The 26,367-nt window shown below is 42.9% G+C and overlaps 1 protein-coding gene and 1 long non-coding RNA gene across 2 annotated transcripts in view; one reads left to right on the top strand and one right to left on the bottom strand.

Annotated features, from left to right (window-relative positions):
- Positions 1 to 26,367, top strand: part of LOC103667677 — a 160,570-nt gene that overhangs the window by 113,691 nt on the left and 20,512 nt on the right. The window lies entirely within an intron of this gene.
- Positions 13,137 to 17,188, bottom strand: CXCR4 (C-X-C motif chemokine receptor 4). The gene is made up of 2 exons (XM_008695861.2): positions 17,036 to 17,188; positions 13,137 to 14,726 (listed from the first exon to the last, which is right to left on the bottom strand). Exons 1-2 carry the CDS (start codon positions 17,048 to 17,050, stop codon positions 13,680 to 13,682), a joined length of 1,062 nt encoding a protein of 353 aa, XP_008694083.1. The 5' UTR covers positions 17,051 to 17,188; the 3' UTR covers positions 13,137 to 13,679.

The following is a 26,367-nucleotide window of genomic DNA, read 5'->3' as shown; positions in this document are numbered from 1 at the left end:
CTTAGAGCAAAGATCAAAGTCCCCGTGTGCCTTATGAGATGTGCTCATTCAGGTAGGTCTGACCCCTGCCTTGACTTCCTACCCTCATCTGACACCACTTCTCCCCCTGGCTTTGGAGATCTAGCCACACTTAGTTTTGCTAATTTCTTCCTGCCCCGGGCCTTTGCATGTGTCCTTCATGCTATCATTTCCTGTACCTTTTACTCTCTCCAAATACACAGTCATCCTTAAGATGCCAGCCAGCACAGTCAACATGTCTTAAGGACTTTTTCCCTGACCTAGGTCTAAGTCAGTTTAGATCACCTTTTGTTTCTTTCAGAGCACTAAGCTCAGTTCATAAATATGCAATTTTTTTTGCCTTGGATATTTGTTTAATGTTTAGCTCTCCTATTCTAGGTCCTTATGAGCAGGGACTATGTATGTCTTGCTGTGCTCACCACCTAGCACAGCACCTGGCATGTAGAAATGGAATGAGTGAATGAATAAAAGCCATAATTCAAATATTTGGACTTCTTTAGATTCTAAATCCTGATGTTGAATTCAAAGCACAACTTTTTTTTGGTGGTGGGGGGGGCAATTGCTGCTTTTGTGTATAGGTTATATCACACTTTAACAAAAATTTAAAATTTAAATCTTCCCACTATCTAAGTATTTGACAAGTTATATTGGTCATTAAAAATGCATTTCCTTGAAGACCTTGATTTGGGCTATTAAAGCACTTGCTGAGAGACATTCTCTTCCTCCTCCTTCTCCTCCTCATCCTCCTCCTCCTCCCCCTCCCCCTTCTTCTTCTTCTTCTTCTCCTCCTCCTCCTCCTTCTCCTCCTTCTCCTCCTTCTCCTCCTCCTCCTCCTCCTCCTCCTCCTTCTTCTTTTTTTGGCTGAGAAACACTCTTATGTTTTAAAAGCAAAAAACAGCAGATGTTGGTGAGTATGTGGAGAAAGAGGAACCCTCTTACACTGTTGGTGGGAATGCAAACTGGTGCAGCCACTCTGGAAAACAGTATGGAGGTTCCTCAAAAAGTTAAAAATAGAGCTACCCTATGACCCAGCAATTGCCCTACTAGGTATTTATGCAAAGGATACAAACAAAATAAATCGAAGGGACACATGCATCCCAATGTTTATAGCAGCATTATCAACAATAGCCAAATTATGGAAAGAGCCCAAATGTACATCGACTGATGACTGGATAAAGATATGGTGTAGATATATATAATGGAATATTACTCAGCCATCAAAAAGACTAAATCTTGCCATTTGCAACAGTGTGGATGGAGCTAGAGTGTATTATGCTAAGTGAAATAAGTCAGTCAGAGAAGGACAAATACCATGTGATTTCACTCATATATGGAATTTAAGAAACAAAACAGATGAACATAGTGGGAAGGAAAGGAAAAGTAAAATAAGATAAAAACAGAGAGGGAGACAAACCATAAGAGACTCTTAACAATAGGGAACAGACTGAGGGTTGCTGGAGGGGAGGTGGGTAGGGGGATGGGGTAACTGGATGGTGGGCATTAAGGACAGAACCTGTTGTAATGAGCACTGGCTGTTATGTACAAGTGATGAATCACTAAATTCTACCTCTGTAATTAATACTATACTGTATGTTAACTAACTAGAATTTATATCAAATCTTGAAAGAAAAAAAAAGTGAAGAAGTTGCTTGACTTTATTTTTTTTATCTTTCTTAAATGTATTGAACAATTTCCTGATTTCATAAAAAGAAGATATTTAATACAAGTAAATGGTTAAATGGATCTTAATAATGGGCATCATCAATATAAACATCATTGGCTATTCTCTGATATAATTATAGTACTCAGCTCTTTTTAATGGCAGAAGCAAAGCACTCATTTATATCTTTTTTCTTTTTTTTTCTTTGTTTTTTTTTTCTTTTTCTTTTTTTAAATTTAAATTCAGTTGACTTTAAAAGCCTCTCTACAAAATCAGGTTACTATTTTACCTTTTGAAGGCTGCAGTAGCCATGGAGGTGGCTGCTCAGAACTTCCTTCAAGAAAGAACTTGTCTGGAGTTCAGTCAGCTGACAGTTTCCAGCTGTGAGTGCCTTCAGGTCACACCCAAGCTCTCTAGCAGAGGCCACTATGCCAGCTCTACCCAGGCAGGCCCCAGCAAATGATAGAGCATGGTCAGAATGCCAGGACCTAGCCATTTCTGCCCAATGTGGGGCTTCTCTACTAGGTGCCCTTTTCCCTGGAGCTACCAGTTGGGTTGGCCAAGACTTTGCTGGGTCTGCACTGTGATCTGAGGCTCTCTCTTCCCAATCCTCTTCCTCCCTAAGATCGCAGTCTGAAGGCTTTCTCTTCCCAATTCCCTTCCTTTCCCTTTGATCTTTCCTGGGATATCCCCTCCAATAGACCTGTTGCCTTCCTAACCCTCTCTCAGCCTCTGCTTCTCAGAACATCCAACCAACATAGAGGGCTTCCAGTAATATAATGATATAAGATTAAAATGTTAGGGTTGTATTTCTTTAGATTTTACAGTTTTCCTTTCCTAGCTCATTCTGTCTGAAGAGTTTTAGCTGCTCACTATATAAGGACTATTTCTGAAATGAAGAATAATTCCAGAAGAAGAATAAGTTCTTGTTACTAGTCTGTAAGTTCCACGAGACCTGAGATTTTTGTTTGTTACTGTCACATCCCAACACTTGACACATAGCAGATGCTTGATGAATATTGAATGATTGAATGTATATCTTAAGGACCATTTTTTTTCTGTTTATATTAAACAGAAGAGACAAGAACAAGACATACTATAATAGCATTTTATACAGAGGCTGTATTAGTTTGGTAGGGCTGCCATAACAAAGAGCCACAGACTGGGTAGCTAAAACAACAGAAATCAATTTTCTTAAGTTCTGGAGGCTGGAAGTCTGAAATCAAGGTGTCAGCAGGATTAGTTTCGCCTGAGGTCTCTCATGTTAGCTTGTAAATGGCCATCTTCTCCCTGTGTCTTCACGTGATCTTCCCTCTGTGAGTGTCTGTGTCTTAATTTCTTCATAAAGACACCAGTCATGCATTAGGGCCCACAGAAACCTGATTTTAACTCAGTTCCCTCTTTAAAGAAACCATCTCCAAATACAGTCACGTTCTGAGGTACTGGGAGTTAGGGCTTCAGCATATGAATTTTGGGGAGTACTACTTAGAGCCCATAATAGAGATCCATAAAAACGTGCCATTAAGCAATTCTTTGGTTTAAGGTGTTTTACTTTGTGTTGGATGCAAATGCGAAAAGAAATAAAATACAATAAAATAATATGAAAAATAAAAATTATATGAAACAAGGCAAATGTCTGATTTATAGTCAAAGAATTATATAAGTGTATCTAAAAAGCAGACAATGAGGTATAAAGGCTTAAATTCTTTGATAATTCCTGGGTGAACTTGTAATGCTTAATCAAGTACATCACACATCATAAAAAAGAAACAAGTTACAACTCATAAATGACCATATGCTTGAAACTACCAATGGAGATTTCTTTACCATGTGAATTTAAAATCTAAATCTAACCAGATAGTATCTTTCTCATTAAAATATATTTTTTGAAGAGAATTTTTGGTTTTAAAGATTTTATTTACTTATTTGAGAGAGAGAGATAGAGATAGAGAGAGAACACGAGGTGGGGAGGGGCAGAAGGTGGGGAGAGGGAGAAGCAAACTCCCTGCTGAGCAGGAAGTCCCACTGAGGCCGGATCCCAGGACCCTAGGATCATGACCTGAGCTGAAGGCAGATGCTTAACTGACTGAGCCACCCAGGCACCCCAAAGAGAATTTATATACTCTATAGACATGTGGGACAATTTGTTTCCCAGAAAAATACAAATTATGAAATTTATTACTTATTAAAACATTAATTTCATTTTAACCATAGGAAAAATGTTAATTTTTCCTTTCTAGTCCCTTCTGTCTTCCTGATTCCTGAGCCTATCTCAAGTAATAAAAGTAATGGGCTTGTGGGATGCCCTTCACAAAAGTGAACATTGGTCTTTCTTGGCTGGCATTTCCCACCTCCAAAACTTGCATTATGTTACATGCTGTAAACCACCATTGTTGTGTGCCGCTATATTTTGGGGACTTATTAGAATGAAGGAAGTTCTTCCCTAACATGACATTTCCTTTCTAATACAATACAAAAATGGAGTATTTAGGGTTGACCACTTACACATTGTTCCCATTTCTGGCCCCACGGTATTGCCGTCATGTATGAATGCCTAACGCTTTTAGAGATTTCCTTTAGGGTTTTCTAGTATGTTTACTTTCCTGTGGATTTTGAAAGACCTGACCTCTCTGAGAGAAGTCTTTTGAGAGACCCCAGATGCATATCACCTCTATGAGAGCTTTAACAGGCCAGCCTTGTAAAGATGGTGCCGTAACTATGTACTGATTCAAAATTGCTTCGCTCACCGTAAGCACAGTCTGGGCCCATGGCTACCATTCTCTTCTACTTGTGGAATTCTCTAGAGCCCTTCCTTGACATCATGACTGTCAGTTCAGAAACACTGATTATATCAAAGGCTCTATCGGGAATATAACGTTAAGATTTCTGCTGTTAGTAAATTCTACTACTAGATTCTAAATACCTTGAGGGTAATGGACATGTCTGATTTTAAAAAAAATATATCAAACTGTTAAAAGATAAACTGAGGCACATTAAAAAGTGTAAGATTTTCTTTGAGCAAATTGGGCTGGAATAGGGTAGCATCATACCAGAAGTAGTTTGGAGTGCTCCTTGATAGAAGCCCAGAGAAAGACTTAACACAAAAAAGATTCAGAAGGGAAGAAAGGAAGTTGTTTGATTGGCTATACCTTAAAGCCTGTTGTCTGTTTTCAATTGCTTGTCTTTAGCATTTTGATTTTGTAATCTTGAGGTGTTTACTGCAGGCTTAGATTTTGATTTGCTTACATATTTAATGCCTACTTGGGCCCCCGAGGGTAAGTAAAAAAAAAAAAAAAAAAAAGGGAAAAGACTGTGTTCCTATCTTGGAGTGTTTATAGCCTAGGAAGGAGCTCCTGCACTTCCTTCTTCCCTGACCTATGCCTTTTAAAACAAGCTGATTATCTTTTCATTATTCATTATAATAAATTTTGAGGATACAGAGAAACCAAGATTTAAAAATCAACCAAAAAACCTATGGCTTAACTGCTGCTAATAACATTTCATCTTTTTTCATATGAATAGACTTTTAAAAAAATTAAGTATATTTACTTTTTCAATTTTTAAAAAAATTTATTTAAATTCAGTTAATTAATGTATAGCGTATTATCGGTTTCAGAGGTAGAATTCAGTGATTCATCAGTCTTACATAACACTCAGTGCTCATATGCAGAGACTTTTAAAAACGTTTATAATCAGATAACACACACAATTTTGTAACCTGCTTCTTTCATCTCACACATCATAAAAGTTTTCCAGTAGCCTGTGTAAACATTATTTAAGAAGCTAGATTATATTCCAGGGAGTGGATTCACCATAGCTTCCTTAATCCTCATTTTGCTGCCAAGTATGTATTCAACTTCCTGCCTTTTTAAAAATTCTAAATGCAAAACTCACCTTTGTGCACAAAACATTTTTAATATTTAGGATTGTTTCCTAAAATTAAATGCCCAGAGATGGTCTCTCTCTGTTAAACGGAATGAGCATCACAACTCCCAGGGCATGTCCAGTGACTTTGGTAGGGTCTGGTCCCTTTGCCCCTGACCCCCAGCGCTCGGTGATGCCTGGCTCACTGGGTCCTTATCCTTGGAACATTGCTACTTTGAAAATGTTCGCTAGTTTGATAAGTGAGAAGTAGTGTGCTGTTGTTTTGATTTTTATTTATTTGGTTGCCAGTGAGGTCGAACATTTCCTCATATTTTTGTTTATCACTTTTATTTCCTCTTTTACGAATTGGCACTTTGTGTCCTTTCTCATTTTATTTATTATTTCTTCCACATCTCTCTTTCTCTCTCTTTTTTTCCCCCCACTCCATACTAGTAGGGTTTTGGCTCAGCCAGGGATTTTTTTTTCCAAGGCCACTTTAGCCAGTATAGCTTGTTTTCCTTCACTCAGGATGGTGGTGACTGAGCAGTCATTTTTATACTGTCAGGCAGATATAACAGAAAATGCTCTTTAAAACAGAAAGTACTTTAAAGTTGCTTCAGCTTTATGGAGTCTTCTCATCTGAGACAGCAGTTGGGCTTCTCACCTTGGAAAGAATGTTCTATAAAGTGAGGAAGTTCACTTGGGGACATTTTTAGTAAGAGACCTAACAGTGGCAGCCACTTGGAGATTAATTCTGACATTCCCATGAGGCACTTGAAAGTGTAAAGGGAAGAGAACTATACCCAGTCCTCCAAAAGCTGGGGTGAGGTCCAAAACTGCTTTCTGTACCATTGATTTTTCTTGGGCTTTTGTGGCTGTGAAACACTATTCATTGCAGTGGATTATGGCTTTTTCTTTTGTCCTATTTACTAACTGGGGAGCTGCTGCCAAAAGTTGTAACTGGTGACTATCATTTTGGAAGAGTCAAACTCACGCTGCTCGCCGCCGGGAAAGGTTAGTCAGCACCTCAACAACTTTTATTGGTGAGCTGTTGTTGTTCTTGCTACAGGGAGTTATAAAAGCAGATGCCACCTTCACCTGTGCTCTGGGAGATGAGAAGGGTAGAGCACAAAAGTGGATAAAAAAGGCAACTCTGGGGCGCCTGGGTAGCGCAGTCGTTAAGCGTCTGTCTTCGGCTCAGGGCGTGATCCCAGCATTCTGGGATCGAGCCCCACATCGGGCTCCTCGGCTGGGAGCCTGCTTCTTCCTCTCCCACTCCCCTGCTGTGTTCCCTCTCTCGCTGGCTGTCTCTGTCAAATAAATAAATAAAATCTTTAAAAAAAAAAAAAAGGCAACTCTGTTATCCCAGGCCTTTCTTCCCTAAATAATAGACCTAGTAAGGCAGCAGGATCTTGCCAACCAATATGGCACAGACCCACGTTGTGGTCCCACCTGTGAAAGCATTTTGTGAATGGTAAAGTGCTTTATAAGTGGTAGGTGTGATATTTTTGCAAATAGTTGAAGGTCACTGGTTCACTGGGTTTCTTCTTGGTTCCTTAAGCTAACTTAAGAGTAAACTTTCCTATATTTAGTTTCACTTATTCATTCATGTTTATTGAGTTTCTACTATATTTTAAGCATTGTTTAGACCTGGGGTCAGCATACTATCGTCTGCAGGTCAGACTTGACCTGCCACCTGTTTTTCATAGCCTGGGAGCAAAGAATGGCTTTTACATTTTTATAAAATTGTTGGAAAAAAACCAAAGGAAGAATAATATTTTATGATACTTAAAAAGCATATGAAATTCAAATTTCAGTGTCCACAAATAAAGTTTTGTGGGAACACAGCTATGCTCATTCATTTATGTATTGTCTCTGGTTACTTTCCTTCTACAATGGCAGAGTTGAGTAGTTATGGCAGAAACTGTGCGGCCTGCTGAGGCTAAAATATTTACTGTCTGGCCCTTTACAGAAAAAGCTTTCCACTCCTGTTCCGGAGACTGGAGATACAGCTATAAACAAGATAGACATTGTCTTTGCATCTGTGGGTATCATTACTTTAAAATGGCTCCAGTGTGGGGCACCTGGGTGGCTCAGTGGGTTAAGTAGACGTCTGCCTTCAGCTCTGGTCATGATCCCATGGTCCTGGGATCGAGCCCCATGTCGTGCTCCCTGCTTAGTGGGGAGTCTGCTGCTCCCTCTTCCTCTGCTTGCCACTCCCCCTGCTTGTGCTCTCCCCCTTTCTCTCTCTCTCTCTGCCAAATAAATAAATAAAATCTTAAAAAAAAAAAAAAAAAGATGGTCCCGGTGGGACTCACCCTTGATCCTGACTTTAGAAACATCAGGTTCAAACCCACTGAGCTAACCTTATATAATTTTAGCCAACACTGGCACAACCTTATGGAATCCGATTATTTTTTCATCAAATCAAATCAAATCAATGAATTAACTATGTTAAGCTGCAAAGGTCTCTGCACTTAAGACATTAAATGAGTTAAGAAGCAAAATTTATTTTCAAAATGAAAAGAGAATAACTGTAATGACACACAAAAGCTGCTTTTAACTTTTCAAAAGCCTTTTATTTGTGCTAGCTTACACACCGCAGACTTCATGAGCTCAGAATTTGGGATGGAAAAGCTCACTTTAGACTGATAGAGACTGAGCAGGCTTGCCAGAGGATGCAGGATGTGGCCTAAAATGATGGTCTTGATTTCCTTCTTTAATCCCAAGGGCCTAACAAGTTGTCTCCTGTGGACAAAAGGCCAAGAAACTGCCTTTAGGGCTCCTTCCCATATCCTATGGTTTGGCAGAATTTCTGCTCTTATCCTTATGATGTGAACAGACCAGGATGCTCACCCAGCTTGTGAGGTGGGCAGGGATCTGCTCTTCCCTAAATGCGGAATCAGTGGAAACAAGACTGGGACTGAGGGGGTATTATATAATAGGAAAATTGAGTGGGCAGGTGGAAATTTTGATATCTTAAAATGTAAGGCAGTTTGGAAAGTCTGGGAGTCCTTTGGCTAACTTTCCAGCTTATCTAGAACACCAAAGGATTACATCTTCCTCTGTACTGTGAGCAACTTGCATACCTGCCTGGCCCAGGGTGTTGTTCAATAAATGGTTCAATTAAAGAATGCCTGAAAGAATGAAGGATGGAGGTCAAGTCACATGCCAACATTAATCAGAATGTTTGATGTGGTGTGCTCTTCGGAATAGAAATTCACGGGTGTTCATTCATTCGCTCATTCAACACATGTTTATTGAGCTCCTACTATGTTCCGGGCACTTAATCCCATCTTATTTCAATGACTTATAGTGAAAATCTTTCTAAAATATCGGTGTCTGGGGCGCCTGGGTGGCTCAGTTGGTTAAGCGTCTGACTTTGGCTCAGGTTACGGTCTCGGGGTCCTGGGATTAAGCCCCATGTGGGCTCCCAGTTCAGTGGGGAGTCTGCTTGTCTCTCTTTCTCTGCCTCTCCCTCTCCCCTTCTCATGCTCTCTCTCAAATAAGTAAGTAAATAGATAAATAAATAAATAAAATCTTTTTAAAAATCAGTGCTTTGTTGCTTTACAAAGTATAATCACGCAAGTGTCTATTAGTGAACCCTCAAGAGGATTGAAGAGCATGGAGGATCTTTTTGACCTCATGGTTATTAGCCTGGCTGACATGATAGAAGATAATAAAGTTACTGTAGTGCTTAAGAAGACACACACTAGTGTCAACCTGCCTGTGTTCAAATCTAGGCTTTACCATTCATATGATGTTGGATAAATTTTGCCTCAGTTTCTCCATCTGTAAAACAGTCAGATAATAATACCTACTACATAGGGTGGTCATGAAGATTAAATAATCAAAGTACCTTGGTACATAGGAAGCCCTCAAGGTGAATGGTAACAGTTTTTGTTATCACACAGAAGTCAACCTAGAAAAGATAGAGGCATTTGGACTGAAGATATTGGGAATTTGAGGACGTGTCCCAGAATGTGGTGGTTTTGCTTCAGTGCCTTTTATAGTATGCATAGGGCAAAGAACACAACCCCATTATTGTAGTTTAACTTCTCTGTGTTCTTGCCTGAAAATGGGGAGAGTAATACCTAACTGGCTGGGTTTTTCTGAGGAACACATGGACGAGTGTGCCCGGAGTTCAGTTAGTTCTCAATAAATATTACTTTCCTTCTGATGGAGCCAAATATGAGGAAGTAATTCCCTTTAATTAAGAGTGTTGATGAGTTGGGTTCTAGTTAATTGAACTGTAATATGTAAATCAACTTAATCGTGGACTGGCTTTACCAGATAAACATTCAGCACCTGGTATGGTTTGATTGAGCACCTTTATCTGTTTGATTTTGAAAAATCCTTCCCCCTTCTGTGGCTTCTTAATATTGTGGATCCCTCAACTCAGCCTGCAAACAGTTTGCACTTTCAGTTGAAAGAAGGATTTTTCAGAAGGTTTTAGATTTTAATTGTTGGACTTAACGGGATTGCTTTAAATTAATCCAAGTCACTTGCAGACAATGGAACAATGGCCTGGTACCTCATCGCTCCTTGTTTATTTTTTAAATAAAAGGAGCAAAGTGGGACGTGTTCCAAACTGAGTCACAGGCTGTGGTGAGGATTAGCTGAGTAAACTTTGTGGTCTTTGGGGAGACAGATATTGGGTGGGAGCTAGAGAATCTGCAGCAGTCACCCTTTGCCATTTATTTCCCTTAGTGGGATGTCTTCTAGCGTAGCATGAGAGAAGAAGCCAAACAGAAAGACATGTTCATTATGCCAAAGTGACACTGAAGTAAAGGTGGTAGAAAATGGTGTGTGTTGAATAAGGACAACACATCGAAGTGAGACCAGGTAGAGGTGCTCAAGGGAGACCTTGGAACTCTGTCGGTTGATAATTTCATGGGATTATACTGTTTGGATATATCCTTATTTTCATAATTGTTATCATTCCCTCATGGCCCTCATCTTGAAAAAGCATTCTCAGTCTTGAGCACTACGGACACTTTGGGCCGGCTAATTGTACCCCTATCCAATAGATGCCAGTAGCACTTTACCCACCCACCCCTCCCAGTATAATAACCCAAAATGTTTCCAGAGTTTACCAATGTTTCTCTTAGGCTGTGCTCATGGAAAGGTCATTCCTCTGGCTAACTTTTGGATCTCCAGCACTGACTGACTAAGCCATATTGACAGCCAGGTGGAGACCTCCTCAAAGTAGGCTGGGTACATCCCTATGATGCCAGGCTGCAATGTCACATTTTTAAGTGTTGTTTGAAGTTATTTTCTAAGGTAATGTGAATTTTGTCTCCAGTGGTCCTTGCCCCTCCTCAGTGAGTATTACATGGACATAATGACAACTCAATTCTGTTTGTGGAGCCTTTACTATCTGACAATAAGCTTGGAGAAAGTCAAGCTTATTAGATTGTTAAAAATAAAACCTGTAGGTTATCCTCTTAAAAGGGTACCCCAGAATTATTATTTTAACATAGGCATAACTACAAAAGGAGGCTGAGAAGCCCAATTAGGGGGAGGTGAATTGCCCAGTAGCATTTTAGGAAAACAAAGGCTTTGCAAGATAAAAACATCTTCTTTTCTCCCCAGTTACAGGCTTAATGTTATTAATACCTCAGATGTCATATTTATGCCATTAGTGGCAGCATGCATACAATTTAAATATTTTAGCTTCCATTATACAATTGGATCTACATTACTGACCTTCAAGGGCCTCATTCATAAGGGACAAGGAGAGGGAACAATCAGCTACTTCATGCAAGGGCTGGCTAGCAGACTGGGTTTCCCAGCATTGTCGAACAAACCACGACACAGGGAATGCTTTAGAGCCACTTGGAACATGTCAGGGTGGGGACAGAGAATGATGGGGGGTGGGGCTTTCGGGGCAAGGAGAGAGCCAAGCCTTTTCTTCTTTTTTAAAAAAGAGTTATCCCACCTTTGTTCCAAGAGAGAATGAAATATCCATTAAGACTGGTGACACTGGGAATTTTGTTTCAGCTCGGTTCCTTTTGTTGTGACTCCAGGGTAAAGGAGAGGAATCTGGGGTGACTGGGTTTAAAGCCAAGAGGAGAAAGAAAACGAATTCCTTCCAAGGATTCCTTCTATTGTCTCAAGAATAAATATTTATAGAGAAAGTTCAAGTGAAGACTTTTACAATGGTCATGGTTTTAAGACTAAGCCTTCCAAAGAGTACATGTAAAACTATGCTTAAATGAAGGGTGATCCAATTAGGCTACCCAGGGAAAAACCAAGAAACCTCAAGATAATTTCCTATATGAAATCTAATTGTGTTCTCAAGTGGAATAGGAATACCACTCTGAATTATTCCAGATCCATAGACTGCAGCAGAAATGTACAGCCAAATTGGATTCTATTTTAAGTAATTAAGTTATTTCCCTTCATAGGATCTATAATTTGCTTTCGACAAATGTGATTTGCCTCACAAAGATAATACATTGCAATTTTTCCTCCAAAATAGATTTTCTGTGCCAGAAACAATTATGAAAAGTAGACCAAATATTGCCTTGATTATATCCTGGTTATTATCTTTGAGTGTGTGTCTGGAGTGCCCTGTTTGTGTTTCAAAATGAGATAGGTATGGCTGCTATATCGTTTAGAACTTATCTTTAAATGGAGACCAGAGCTGAAATGTACTCAAGAGCCTGGGGCTTGCACAACAGTAGTGTAAATAGCTACGGGGGTTATTACATAAGACTCCAAAATCTTGTGCAAAATGTGGGCAATGAGGAGCTTGGTTCAGTGAACCTTTCTTCTGAGCTCTGAAAACACCAATTTAACTTTTATCTGCTTGGTTAAACCCTTGAGGTGCTAGGTGTTACAATAGATTAAGTGTTGAGATTTGCATAGAAGATATTGCAAGAGGGGTATTTTTGGCATGGTTAATTTTATGAAGAAAACATTCACTTTTGGCTTTATTTTCAATAACAGTTCAGTTGACTTATGACCAGGTGTTCTGGGGAACAACAGTGGTATGGTGAAGAGCATGGGCTGGAACGATGAGTGCAATCAACTCCTGGTTTGTCCCCTTGAAAGTGCCAGTTTATGGAAAGTCTATGAATCTCAGTTCCTTTGTCTGTGAAAAGGGAATGATGGTATCTAGATTGAGACAATCAGAGGAGAAAAGCATACTAGGCTTGGCACAGCACAGACCTAGATTGTAAAAGGTGTCAGTCATAGTAAAATCTAAAACCTTTTATCCTTTACACACATTTATCCTTCAGAAAGATTCTTTTTCATAGGAACTGGCTGGACGTTTCTAAATGTCTAGGAGTTGAAGTGGTTGAGACTTCAGATTTTGAAGACAGATTCCCTGGTTTGGAATACTGGCTGTGCTACTTACCATGCCTTTAACCAGGTCACTTAGTATTTCTGTGCCTCAGTTTCCTGCCCTACAAACTGTAGTTCTACTATTAATAATTGAGCCAGAGTTCCTATCATAGAATTACGATAAGGGTTAAGCAAAATAGTACAACAACCAGGAAAGGACCTGACTTGCCAAAAATATGTTATTATTTTTGACTTCTGTTAGCCAAAGGAATGTCAACAGTAATCAGAACATAACACTGAGTAAATTTATCATGAACTTTTATTAACAACTTAATACAAGACTGTACATTGTAGGTGCTGATCAATCCACTTCTGAAAACTGAAAAACCAACGTTTCTATACCACTTCAGGCTTTGGTTATAAGTGCCATCTTCTATAGCAAAATCACATAGTGTAACCAAACAATTTAAGAACAGGAAAAAGAAAATGTTCCACTGGAATGGAGAGATTATTTATGTACAAACAGCTGAGGATCATTTCTAGCTTAAGTGATTCACTACACACTCTGGAATGTTCAGTTCTCTTTTCTACAGTCCTACAACCAGATATACAGCAACTAAGAACTTGGCCACAGGTCCTGCCTACAGACACTCATCCACATGAAAAACAAACAAAAATATTTATATAAATAAGTCAATTAAACCTCACAAAAACTAAAGAAACACAAGAAAAAAATCCAACAGTCAATAAAAAACTGTACAGTATCGGTCAGTCTTTTGTATCTGAAAAAATGTGTAACATAAAAAAAAAGTTCTTTAATGTATACAAGTCTTTTCAATCAGTGTTAGCTGGAATGAAAACTTGAAGACTCGGATTCGGTTGAAACAGAAGAATGTCCTCCCCGCTTCCCTTTGGAAAGGATCTTGAGGCTGGACCCTCTGCTCACAGAGGTGAGTGCATGTTGGGCAGAGGTTTTAAATTTGGCTCCGAGGAAGGCATAGAGGATGGGGTTCAGGCAACAGTGGAAAAAGGCCAGGGCCTCAGTGATGGAAATCCACTTGTGCACAGTGCTCTCAAACTCACATCCTTGCTTGATGATTTCCAGGAGGATGAAGGAATCGATGCTGATCCCAATGTAGTAGGGCAGCCAGCAGGCGAAGAAAGCCAGGATGAGGATAACTGTGGTCTTGAGGGCCTTGCGCTTCTGGTAGCCCTTAGAGTGGGACAGCTTGGAGATGATAATGCAGTAGCAGGACAGGATGACAATGCCTGGCAGGATAAGACCAACCATGATGTGCTGAAACTGGAACACCACCAACCACGAGTCATTGGGATAGAAGCGGTCACAGATATACCTCCCATCTGCCTCCCTGACATTGGCAAAGATGAAATCAGGAATGGTCAACAGGAGAGCAGGTATCCAGACGCCAACATAGACCACCTTTTCAGCCAACAGCTTCCTTGGCCTCTGACTGTTGGTGGCATGGACAATAGCCAAGTACCGGTCCAGACTGATGAAGGCCAGGATAAGGACACTGCTATAGAGGTTGACTGTATAGATGACATGGACTGCCTTGCACAGGAACTTTCCAAAGTACCAGTTGGCCACAGCATCAACTGCCCAGAAGGGAAGTGTGAGGACAAAGAGGAGGTCTGCCACAGACAGGTGTAGTCTATACTTGTCTGTCATGCTTCTCAGTTTCTTCTGGTAACCCATGACCAGGATGACCAATCCATTGCCCACTATGCCCGTCAAGAAGATGATGGAGTAGACCGTGGGCAGAAAGATACGGTTGAAATGGGCATTTTCCTCCCGGAAGCAGGGTTCCTTCATGGAGTCATAGTCGCCTGAGCCCAAGTCATCTTCTGTGTAGTTATCTGAAGGGTATATCTGCAAAAAAGGCAAGGGAATGGACATTAACTTTCAAGTTCAGCTGGCATTCTCCAAGTTCAAAAAAATGTTTCTGCTATTTTTTAAACGTTATTTATTTATTTATTTTTAAAAGATTTTATTTATTTGAGAGAGAGGAGGAGAATACAACAAGCAGGGGGAACAACGAGCAGGCAGCCTGATGTGGGCTCGATCCTGGGACTCCCGGATCATGAGACCTGAGCCAAAGGAAGATGCTAAACTGACTGAGCCACCCAGGTGCCCCTAAAAAGTAATTTATAAAACCCAACTCATCCCAGCCTTCTTCAGGACATTCTGCTCCCAATGAAGTAGTGAGGGAAGAGCACAAGAGAATTATTATAGACTCCTGCAATCTCCTCCCCATCTTTCTCCAGAGTCATTTCATTATATCCTTCTTTAGTAGAACCAATTACAAAATTCTTTGTTTAGAACCAAAGGGTGCTGAGATTCTGAGGGCTTCAAAGTCACATCTTTGCTAACTGTTCTACCCCGCCCACTAGGGGGAAGAAAAAAAACCTTGGGAGGGAAAATACCAAAACAAAACACAAAGAGGCCACTCCTAGGCTTCGAGGATGGGGGGTGGGGGCCTTGGGGCGGTGGAGGGGAGCAGGTGAGGAATGGGAATAGAAACTCGTGTTCTGAGGACCTGGGATTAATTTTCTATATGAAGATTCATCAGGACAGAGAAAAGGGTAGGAAGGAGCATGGGGGGGGGGTCCCCAAAACTTTCTCCTAAGGCGCAAAACATTGCCTTCCCCTCGCTTGTCTAAACACAAACCATTCTGTACTTCAAGCAACATGTAGTGGGGAAGGAGAATACGGTCTTAAACGAGGAGTCTTTAACGCTTGGGGTATTGAACAGGGGTGTTAGAAGTGGATACCGCCCAGCACACATGCCGGCAGAGGGACATGGGTGTCTCTACCCTACCTATGTTTATCTATTGGCGCGTTTGGGACGTTAGGGAGTGCAGCATTTTACTGGGAGGGGAAGATCACGGGGTCTGCACTCATGGTCCTCGCCCCAAGTTTCATTTCCTCACTCTCCCGGATCGCTTCCCAACCTGCCACTGACCCAGTAAATGGGGTCGGAGGTCTGCAGCTGGAAGCCTCCAGGCGGAGGGCGCACCAAGGGCCTGGGGGTCCAACGCCGGACCTCCTCGGCTGCCCACTACGCCCACGCCCACCGCCAGCCGCAGCAGCTCCCAGGGTTCAGCCCGGCAGCTCGCCAAATTCAGTCCCACAGGGTGCTGGGGAGAGAATGGGCGGCTCCTCCGTAAGCGCCTTTGAATTGCGCGCGGTTGGGGGAAACGAAAAGCCTTCCTGGTAAGGGGTTTTCAAAAGTCTCCAGGAAACCACCAACGGTTAAACAGCGCAATTGGGATCGGTGAGAGCCAAACGGTCTCCCCACTTGCACCTGCCCGTCTGCGCCGCAACTACAGGCAGCCCAGGTGCCCTCCCAAGACCTCACTCCACCCCAGTCCCCGCAGCGCACACCTCTGGGTCCTGCTGCGCAGTGACCGGTTAATACTCCTCCCTCTGTACTATCCCAAACTACCGAACCCCGGGGTCCACTCGTGGGGCTTCCGATGCCCGCGAGGTCTCTCCCACAATCCCAAGGCGCGCGGGTTTCTCCTGGCCACCTCCCTGCTCCGGCCAATTCTCAGACCTCTCTCAGGCAAGCAGCACCTTGGGTCCGCCTGCCTTTCCCGCCCTCTGCTCACTGTGAGGGGGTACTGACACTGCTCCTCGGGCGGTGCAGAGTTTAGCGAACACTCGCCCAGCCTCAAGAGTGGTCCCCAGGAGCCTTTGCCTGAAATTAACCAGGGGCGCTGTCTCGCTCTGGGAACTCAGCCCCGGCGCACCGCCCTCCACCTCTAAATTCAGATCTTATAATTCACTCCAAATAAACCTCCCCCTCCCCTGAAGGAGAGACCCTTGGTCTGAGTCCGGGGGCAGCGCGCACGTCTTCTCTGCACTTGTGCACAAAATGTTCTTATGTTTGCAAACAGCGTGCAAGCCTAGCGCGCACCGCAAGACTCAAGGGGGAGACACATGCAGCCACCCAAAAGGTCCTTCCAATCTTTTATCTTCTACTTATAGAGTAAAAGATTCCAACCCTACCCTCCTCCTCCAGTGTAACCAAGCGCACGAAAACTCCTTTCCATGCTCCTTCTCCGGGGTACCGGCACCTCCCACGTTCTGGTCGCTTCTGCCCGCTCCGAGAGGGGTTGCGCTCTAAGTTTACGTGTTTCTACGTTTAAGAAAAAGCAGGTTGAAACTCGACTTACACGGAACGCGTCCATGGTAACTGCTCGCTCTCCAGCCGCAGTGGCTACCGGAGCACCCAAGTCGTCGGGGTCACTTTGCTACCTGCTGCCGCAGACAACAGACTGAAGTTTCTGGGTGAAGCTGGACTTTTATAAAAACACGCTCGGCGGGCGGCGCATGCGCCGCGTGGGTGCGCGGGCGTAGACGTGGGGGAGGAGGGCTTGAGGGAGGGGCCGGGGCAAGCACTCCTGCAGTCCCAGTGAGGTTAATTGGGGTAAACCTGGGAATCCCCTGAGCGGCTGCTGTTAGCTGGAGGTCACCTTGTGAGTCGAGCTGTGGAGGGCCTCCCGGAGGCGTTCCCCAACTTGGGAAAGCTGGATGCGCCTGAACGGAGGTGGGAAGCGTGGGCTACCAACGCGTCCCTGTGTGGCGCATCCGTCCTTGCTCACGTGGATGGAATACCAGACCCGGGAATGCTACAAATGGAGACACTGAGACCGGGAGAAGGGTAGTGACGTGCCAGAATAACCCAACCAGTAGGCGGCAATGCTGGAAGTAGGTCCAACATCCGACTCCATTCCCTGCGCTTTCAGCAGATGCAGCCCATTCAGAAAATAAAATGATTCTTCAGAGCACAACTGTATGCAACCATATATGCACATCCACAGTAATAGTACCGGCATCGGGTATACATAATAAGGAAACACTTTCAGAAGATGGTAGGATTATTTGGTATAATTAGGGAGGGAGACTGTGATAAAGAAGTAGATGTGTATTTCCGGGCAACCAATTAGTGAATATTACTTAAAAAGATACGTGAGTGTGCTTTATTATAAGAGAAATTTAGCGAATAGTACTGTTTTTGGTAACAGATCGCGAGGTAAACTTGCACAGAATCACTTATTCATTTTCACAACAGCCTGTGGGTGTTACCATTACAGCGATGCATTTAGCCAACAGATATTTATTGAGGGCCAATGTGTGCGACTCACTGTTCCAGACGCTGGGCATACAGCCCTGAACCAGAGGATAAGGCCCCCATGCGGAGGAAACAGAAAGCTGACTGGCGGAGATGAATTGCCCGGGTTGGCCCCGGGATTCCAAGCCCGGCTTGAACCAAGGTCTGGCCGGGTGTCCGGCGTCTTCCACGACTCAGTGTGGAGGACAAGCGTCGCAGGGAAAAGAAATTAGGTTGAAGGTTGGGCGGGTTGAGGCGGAGGTAGGGCTAGACGTTTAAAAGAGTCCCCGACAGACTGGGGTTTGCAGTGAACGCCCAGACAGTGCTTTCCATCCTCGCGCCGCTTCCCGCCGGCGCGGAGCCTGGGTGGGGCAGGGGAACTATTGAGGGGTGGGGCCGAGAACTTGTGCGACCGCTGGCGGGGTGACCGCACCACTGACAGCGGGGGACCGAGATGTGAGCGTTAGCCGGCGAAAGCGATGAATGCGCTGTGACGCGCACCCCGGGACGGTCCCAAGAAAAGGATTTGCCCAGGCTGGACCCGAACACCAACCCCTTTACTTCAGATAAAACCTTTCAGTCTGGAGGTGTTCCAGAGATAGTCTGGGGGCTGGGAACCTTTTCTCTACAGAGCATAGTTTTCCTCTTTTGTCAGCACCCCTTCCCTAATGTTTGTTGGTGAAGGTCCTCATCTACTGAAAACTGATGTTGGGGGTCAGGAGGTGGGACTCTTAGAAACTGCTAATTTAGGACACGATAATGACTAGATGAAATTATATCGTAATATTACGTTATGTAGAATTAAAAGAAGACTTTTAAAAGCACTTTTCTTATGTCATTGAGTAAAACTTGGGATCCTCACATTTTCACATCCTAGGATAGGAGGCGATGTTGAAGGACCAGAATTTCAGATAGGTTCCATGACTTGCTTTTCACAAAGCTCAGTAGTGGCAGAATCATTATGTTTTGACCCAGAATGTCAGCTGCATTGTACCTCAAAACTCTTCTCTTCATTATGGTGGAAACCTGACAGGTGGAAACTTCAAAACCTGCTCCCAAAAGGGAGAGAGGATAAATCCAGAGTAAAATGATTTGCACAATAAATATTTGTTGATTGCAGACAAAAGAAAGGTTTTCCTTTATCTGTGGACTACTTTAGATCCTTTTAGGTATATCTGCTAAAAGGAAGCAGACAATTAAGAGAACAATGAAATGCTATTCAGTGACTGTCAAATTAAGCAAAATTTTTCTTTTCAAAGATAATATCTGGACATTAAGATAAGACCAGGTGTCTCTCCCTTGTGGCTGGTGGGAAATGTGGATTGGACATCCTTTCTGGAGAGCATTTTGTCTGTTGTTAGCAGACCCTTAGAACAGTAATTCCACCTATAGAAACATCCCAAGAAAATAGAATTTTGCCACAAAGATATTCGTGGAGGCATTATTTAAGACAGTGAAATATCTGAACAGCCCTAAACGTCCATTAGTGGAACAATTTTGGTATATCCATACATGTGGAATTCCATATGGCCATTGCTAATGATGTTTGTGAAGAAGAATTTTTAATGACATGGGAAAATGCTTATGAAACAATAGGTGCAAAAAGTAGGATACAAAACTATGTATATAGTGTGAACTCAGTTATGTTAAAATAGGTACTAGAAAAAGATGGGAAGGAAAACAAAAAAAATTTTTTTAAAGATTTTATTTACTTATGGGGTGCCTGAGTGGCTCAATTGGTTGGACGTCTGCCTTGGGCTCAGGTCCTGATCCCAGAGTCCTGCGATCAAACCCTGTGTCAGGCTCCCTGCTCAGTGGGGAGCCTGCTTCTACCTCTCCCACTCCTGCTGCTCTGCACATACTCACTTGAACTCCTCTCTCTGTCAAATAAATAAATAAAATCTTAAAAAGAGAGAGAGAGAGAGAGACAGAGACAGAGACAGAGACAGAGAGCACAAGCAGGCAGAGGGGCAGAGGGACAAACAGACTCCCAGCTGAGTGGGGAGCCTGACATGGGACTGGATCCCAGGACCCCGAGATCATGACCTGAGTTGAAGTCAGACACTTAACTGAGCCACCCAGGCATCCCCAAAACCAAAATGTTTATAGGAGTTTTCACTGGGTGCAGAATTATATTTGATTTTTTACTTTCTTCCTTGCATTTTTCTATGCTTTCCAAATTTTCTGTAATAGGCATGAAACATTTTCATATTCAGAAAAAAAGTCAGTGTTAAAAAAGGAAACAGAATGCCTCCCATCTTGTACCTTTCCACTTCCTAAAATATTCACTAGATAGGATGACTTTTTCTATAATAGTCCTCCTTTCCTGAGGAACGGTCTCTCCTTATTTTCCCCTGGGCCAAACCTACCTAAACTACTTTTTCCAACTACTCTATGATATTCTTAAAAGGAAAACAAAGCAAAAAACTCAAACGTTTGTTGAATGCTTGTGATGGGCAGCTGACCTCCTATAATCCCTTTAATCATTCTGCAAGGCATGTACCACCTCTATACCGCGGGTAAGGAAACTGATGTCCAGAGAGGGCAAGGAACTTGGCAGAGATCACACAGTGAGGATCTGCACCCAGTCTGTCTGGCTCCAAAGCCCAGACTCTCTCCACTACATCACAATGTCTTCTTTCTCTAATGGTTGCTATTCACCCTCTGAAGGCTCCCTCCTCTGAAAGGTCACTTGGCATCTACTTACATACTGCTTTGAGTGGCATCTCTTGGGATGTTATTCAATTTTTAAATGAGTGTATGTCTTTTCTCCTCTTCCTCAAATATTCTGGGTTCCTTAAAGTGAATGCTCAGATATCCTCTATGCAGCTAGTTCACTGATGAACAAATAATGGGCTCCCTAATCGTTTACTGAAGCTTTATTTAATGAATTAATGACTTTCCTGTGTGGCTCTGGCAACAGAGCCAGGCTTAGGGGCTGTCAGGGCTTTGGCAGGGTCCCCAAGTTCTCAGGCTGGCTTTAGCCCAGGGAATAACTAGCCTTGGCTTTGGTTTGGAGGGGATGCTTGCAAATCCAGTGACATAGTGGCAAGCATTCTGCCACCTCCTGTTGCTCGGTCTGCTGCTGGTTGATTTGTGTGTGAGTGTGTTTGCGTGTGTGTGTATCTGTGCCTGTATGTCCCCAAACAGGCTCAAAGGCAGTCAGGCAGAAACCTTAGGGACAGACCACTGCCTGATGGTAGATGGTAGGAGGTAGCAACGTTACAGGCCTTCTGAATGCACCAAGTCTCCTGTCCCCTTGCTGGCTCCTCCCTGCCTTTTTTTTTTTTTTTTAAAGATTTTATTTTTATTTATTTGACAGAGAGAGAGACAGCCAGCGAGAGAGGGAACACAAGCAGGGAGAGTGGGAGAGGAAGAAGCAGGCTCACAACGGAGGAGCCTGATGTGGGACTCGATCCCAGAACGCCGGGATCACGCCCTGAGCTGAAGGCAGACACTTAACCGCTGTGCCACCCAGGCGCCCCCTCCCTGCCTTTTAAAAGAAAAATTGCCACTTTTGCTTCTGAAAGAGAAAAAGAATACAAACTTAATTGATGGCAGTAGGGGATACTTCAAGGGACAAAGTTAATTTTTTCCCAATTGATAAAAACAAAACACACACACACACACACACACACACACAGGAGACTATTTCCCAAAGGGCATGTAATTCTACCAGAGGGTTACAAATCTCAAAGAGACAATGCTATCAAATGTCAACTATTTCCAAGCTGATGTTCGGTGGAAGAAATGGTTCCTCACCCCACTGCACCCAGCCCACTCTTCCTTTCTCAACTCCATAAGTCTTTAATGCTTACAAGTGAAAAAAGACTTTGGGAAATAAACCAAATTTAGGAAAATTATTACTGGTTTTCGGGGTACCATTTTTATCTTACATCTAAGTCATATTTTGAATTTCTAAAAAGTCTGACTTCACTGAAGTCAGATTATTAGTGATTTCCACTGAAGCTTTGTAGCAGTCAAGAACAGTCAACAAAATTTCCTATACAGAGAGAAAAAGAGAGATTGGTAAACAAATACAATGTGAAGTTCCCCTGGTAAGTCATTTTAAGAAAGCAGCCACTTAATTAACAATGCAATGATCATTACTTGGCTAGTTAGTTCCACTGCCAGGGAATGCATTGCTCTCAAAGTTTGCTGTGTTCATGTGGCAGGTTCAGTGTGGCTTTGTGGGTCGGAAGAACAGCAGACTCAGTGCTGTTGCCTCAAAAATTATGGTGTCAAGCTGGGAAAGAGGGCACGACTTTAGGAAATAATTGAGTATGCAAACTCTGTTCTCCATGGAAAAGGCTTGTCATTGTTTTCCTTAAACCAGTAATTTACTGGCAGTGACCTCAGGCAGCTATATAACAAGAGGAAGTGCCTACAGTTCTGTGGACGGTCTGCTCTCTGAAGAGAACTGTGCATCCCATGGCAGAGCCAGGGTACAGCCAGAAATGCGGTGGTCTGATCACCCATACAGATGGGCTTTGAGATCTCGCTGAGATCATTCTACCAAGAGTTTTATATTAGCAGAATGATAGGGTGGAAATTGTGTGTGTGTGTGTGTGTGTGTGTGTGTGTGTGTGTGTGTGTAGGGGGATCCATGCAATGTTCATGCAAGAGCAATTTTCTAAATCCAGAGCCATGATTATGCTTTTGGAGCTACTTACAGGTATAAGGCACAAGTGACAAACCCTGCAGATACTGTAAATAAATGAGGCCATAGGGAGTGGTGAGGACTGTGGAGAACTGGGGTGTCTAAAGGGGATAGCCACCACCCTTGATTATCCTGTGTGGGAATTTGGGCCATATCTTCCAATTGTTAAAGAGAAACTGAAAGTCCTGATTTTTTAAGGTGAAAGCTCTTGACTAAAATGTTGATTCAGAACACACAAGCAATCAAACAAAAACTCTTTGAGCTTCCAGTTTACACTGGCCTAAATTATGATACTATGAGTCAAAAGAAAGATTGGGGACTTGGGGGACCCAGAAGGATGGAACAGGATACATAACTGACAGCAATGTAAATAGCCAGAACTGTCCAGAGAATTCTTTTAGGATAGCCCTGTGCCATAATTTGTCCATCACTCCGAAACTGAAATTAATCCTTTGGATCTCCTGAGCTGGTCCTTCTTTGCGGCTCCCAACTGCACTCAGATTAAAATCTGGGACCCTGCAGAAGATATGAACAGACACTTTTCCAATGAAGACATACAAATGGCTAACAGACACATGAAAAAATGTTCAAAATCATTAGCCATCAAGGAAATTCAAATCAAAACCACACTGAGATACCACCTTACGCCAGTTAGAATGGCAAAAATAGACAAGGCAAGAAACAACAATTGTTGGAGAGGATGTGGAGAAAGGGGATCCCTCCTACATTGTTGGTGGGAATGCAAGTTGGTACAGCCACTCTGGAAAACAGTGTGGAGGTCCCTTAAAAAGTTAAAAATTGAGCTACCCTATGATCCAGCCATTGCACTACTGGGTATTTACCCCAAAGATACAGACGTAGTGAAGAGAAGGGCCATATGCACCCCAATGTTCATAGCAGCAATGTCCACAATAGCTAAATTGTGGAAGGAGCCGAGATGCCCTTCAACAGATGACTGGATTAAGAAGTTGTGGTCCATATATACAATGGAATATTACTCAGCTATCAGAAAGAACGAGTTCTCAACATTTGCTACAACATGGACAGCACTGGAGGAGATAATGCTAAGTGAAATAAGTCAAGCAGAGAAAGACAACTATCATATGATTTCTCTCATCTATGGAACATAAGAACTAGGATGATCGGTAGGGGAAGAAAGGGATAAAGAAAGGGGGGGTAATCAGAAGGGGGAATGAAACATGAGAGACTATGGACTATGAGAAACAAACTGAGGACTTCAGAGGGGAGGGGGGTGGGGGAATGGGATAGACCGGTGATGGGTAGTAAGGAGGGCACGTATTGCATGGTGCACTGGGTGTTATACACAACTAATGAATCATCGAGCCTTACATCGGAAACCGGGGATGTACTGTATGGTGACTAACATAATACAATAAAAAATCATTTAAAAAAAAAAAAAAATCTGGGACCCTGAAGACAGCTAACTCAGCTCCATTATTTCTCTATTATATTCCCTCAACCTTTTCCTCATGCTCGGGCTCTTAGCCTTCTCAGTTACCTCAATGCATGAGTACTGGCCTGCTATTTCTTTTAGCTTTGCAGGACAACATCTTTCTTAGTTTCTTTCTTTCTTTTTTTTTAAGATTTTATTTATTTGAGAGAGAGTGAGAGAGAGAAAGAGAGATTATGAGCAGGTGGGAGGGGTGGAGGGAGGAGCAGGCTCCCCACTGAGCAGGGAGCCCGATGTGGGGCTCCATCCCAGGACCCTGGGATCATGACCTGAGCCGAAGGCAGACACTTAACTGACTGAGCCACCCAGGTGTCCTCTAGGACAACATCTTTCAAGAAGAGGAACATTTCTCCCTCTTCTCTTTAAACAGGAGGACTGATAGTAGAAAGAAGGATCGCCCACTGAATAGAGTAACTTTAGTGGTTCAGAGCATGGGGCTTTGGAGCTTGAGTGCTGACTCTACCCATATCTTCCAGCTCCACATTCAGGGACATCATGTGGGTAGCTGGGGAAGTGTATCTCTAATACATTTCCTTAGCTGTAATAGCCAGATAATAATAACATTTCATTTGTTGGATTGTTGGGTGGATTAAATATGATAATGCATGTCAAGTTTATAGCACAGTGTGGGACCCATTGTAGTGCTCAATAAACATTGCTTGTTATTAATGTAGGCTCATATCTCAGCTGCTGAAATGTCTTCTTGTTGGCGGAGGGCTCCGATTAACCAGGCAAATGGATTTCTCCCCCATTACCCACAGAAGTGAGGTGAAGGGAAATGGAATCTTAAATAAAGTGTGAAATGTTCTTACTTCTAATTGTGGGGCAGAAGAAAGACTTATGTGGTGGGGGAAGGAAAGAGAAGTAATAAAGTTCTCAAATGTGCCTTGAAAGCCGTCTCCTGTAGTTATGAAGACTCAGATTCAGGGTTGGAAGGGATCTTTGAGAGCATTTGGTCTCCATTCCAAGGAGCTCCTTCTACAACCATATGGGATGCTCCCACCTCTAAGGACTCCCAAGGATGGATAGCCCATTCCTCAGAAAGGGAGCTCATCCACGGCTGGGCGAACCTGGGCACTAGACAGTCCTTTTCTCCAGGCACCTGCCTCCCCTATTTTCTTTCCTCTGGGTCTAATTTAACTAGAGCTTGGCTGGATGAGATGCCTGCCGAGAGAGGAAGCCAAGGAGAGCGGCAGCCAAAACCATCCCCAGGCTAAAGCAAAACCTGCCCTTCCAGAGACACTTCTGCAGCCGCAAGGATGAGTCTAATGAGAGCACTCTTTGTTCCATTAGCAAATTTGAGAGCGGAATTGGACCAGGTTAGGGTTTCTTTTCATAAAGGAAATTATCTCCTAACATGGAAGATTTGGGGGATTAAATGACTCAAAAGATTTAGTGCTAGACTTTTTAAGGCCTCCCGAGACTTTCAGATGTACTTGCCTGGAGAGAAAATGTGGGAGGCAGCAGCTTCGGAAGCAGGCTAATAAAGAGAGAGATTAACCCCATCTTTACTTGGCGTTACATTAGGGGAAACCAGGTTACAATGAAGGCTTAAAAAATTGTCTGCAGATTCACTCCTAAATGGAATTCTTTTCAGCAGGTGCTGAGGGTACCTGGAGAAGATGTTGCTTTATCATCCAGTTGCCCTTCTGACTCTTTCCAACCAAAAACATAGGGCATTTCCTGGAATGTCTGTAATGTAAAATTGCGGATGGCTTTGTGTTGGAGCAGTTTCTTTTCAAACAGAGGAAACGAAACTGTTTTCAGAGTCATTTAAATATACCAAGGTGGGGTATTTCAGGTTTTCTTCCTTGTTTTTCTACTCCTTTATTCCTGTAATCAACAAGTTGTGGGATCATCCTCTGAGGTACGTTTACTCAGATACAATTTTCCCAGTGCTGCCGTCCAGGGCCCTGCTTGCCTTTGAGAGCCCAGGTGGGGCAGCCCCTCAGAGGGAGCAGGTATCGAATATCCCACGTCTGCCCACATCTGCCCGTTGTCCCTTTATGGTTTGGAAATTGGCTCATGTGCTGATCCTTTATTGCTTGTTTGGGGGCAGAAAAACAATGACACAGCAACAGTCTGAACAACTTAGAGCAACTTGGATGAATCCTTTCCAGAAACAGGTCCTCATTTGCAAGTCCAGGTTGCTAAAAGCTTTATCTTTGATGAAAGTGGGAGGGCATCCAGCTCCATCTTCCAGCTTCTCCCCAGACTGATTGAAATTAAGCTCCTCAAGCCTGAAGAGGATTTGTTCTCTGCC

Source organism: Ursus maritimus, unplaced genomic scaffold (assembly GCF_017311325.1).
Source record: "Ursus maritimus isolate PB19 unplaced genomic scaffold, ASM1731132v1 scaffold_1, whole genome shotgun sequence".
In the NCBI taxonomy this organism is placed as follows: Eukaryota; Metazoa; Chordata; class Mammalia; order Carnivora; family Ursidae; genus Ursus; species Ursus maritimus.
This window is presented reverse-complemented; position numbering and strand designations above follow the sequence as displayed.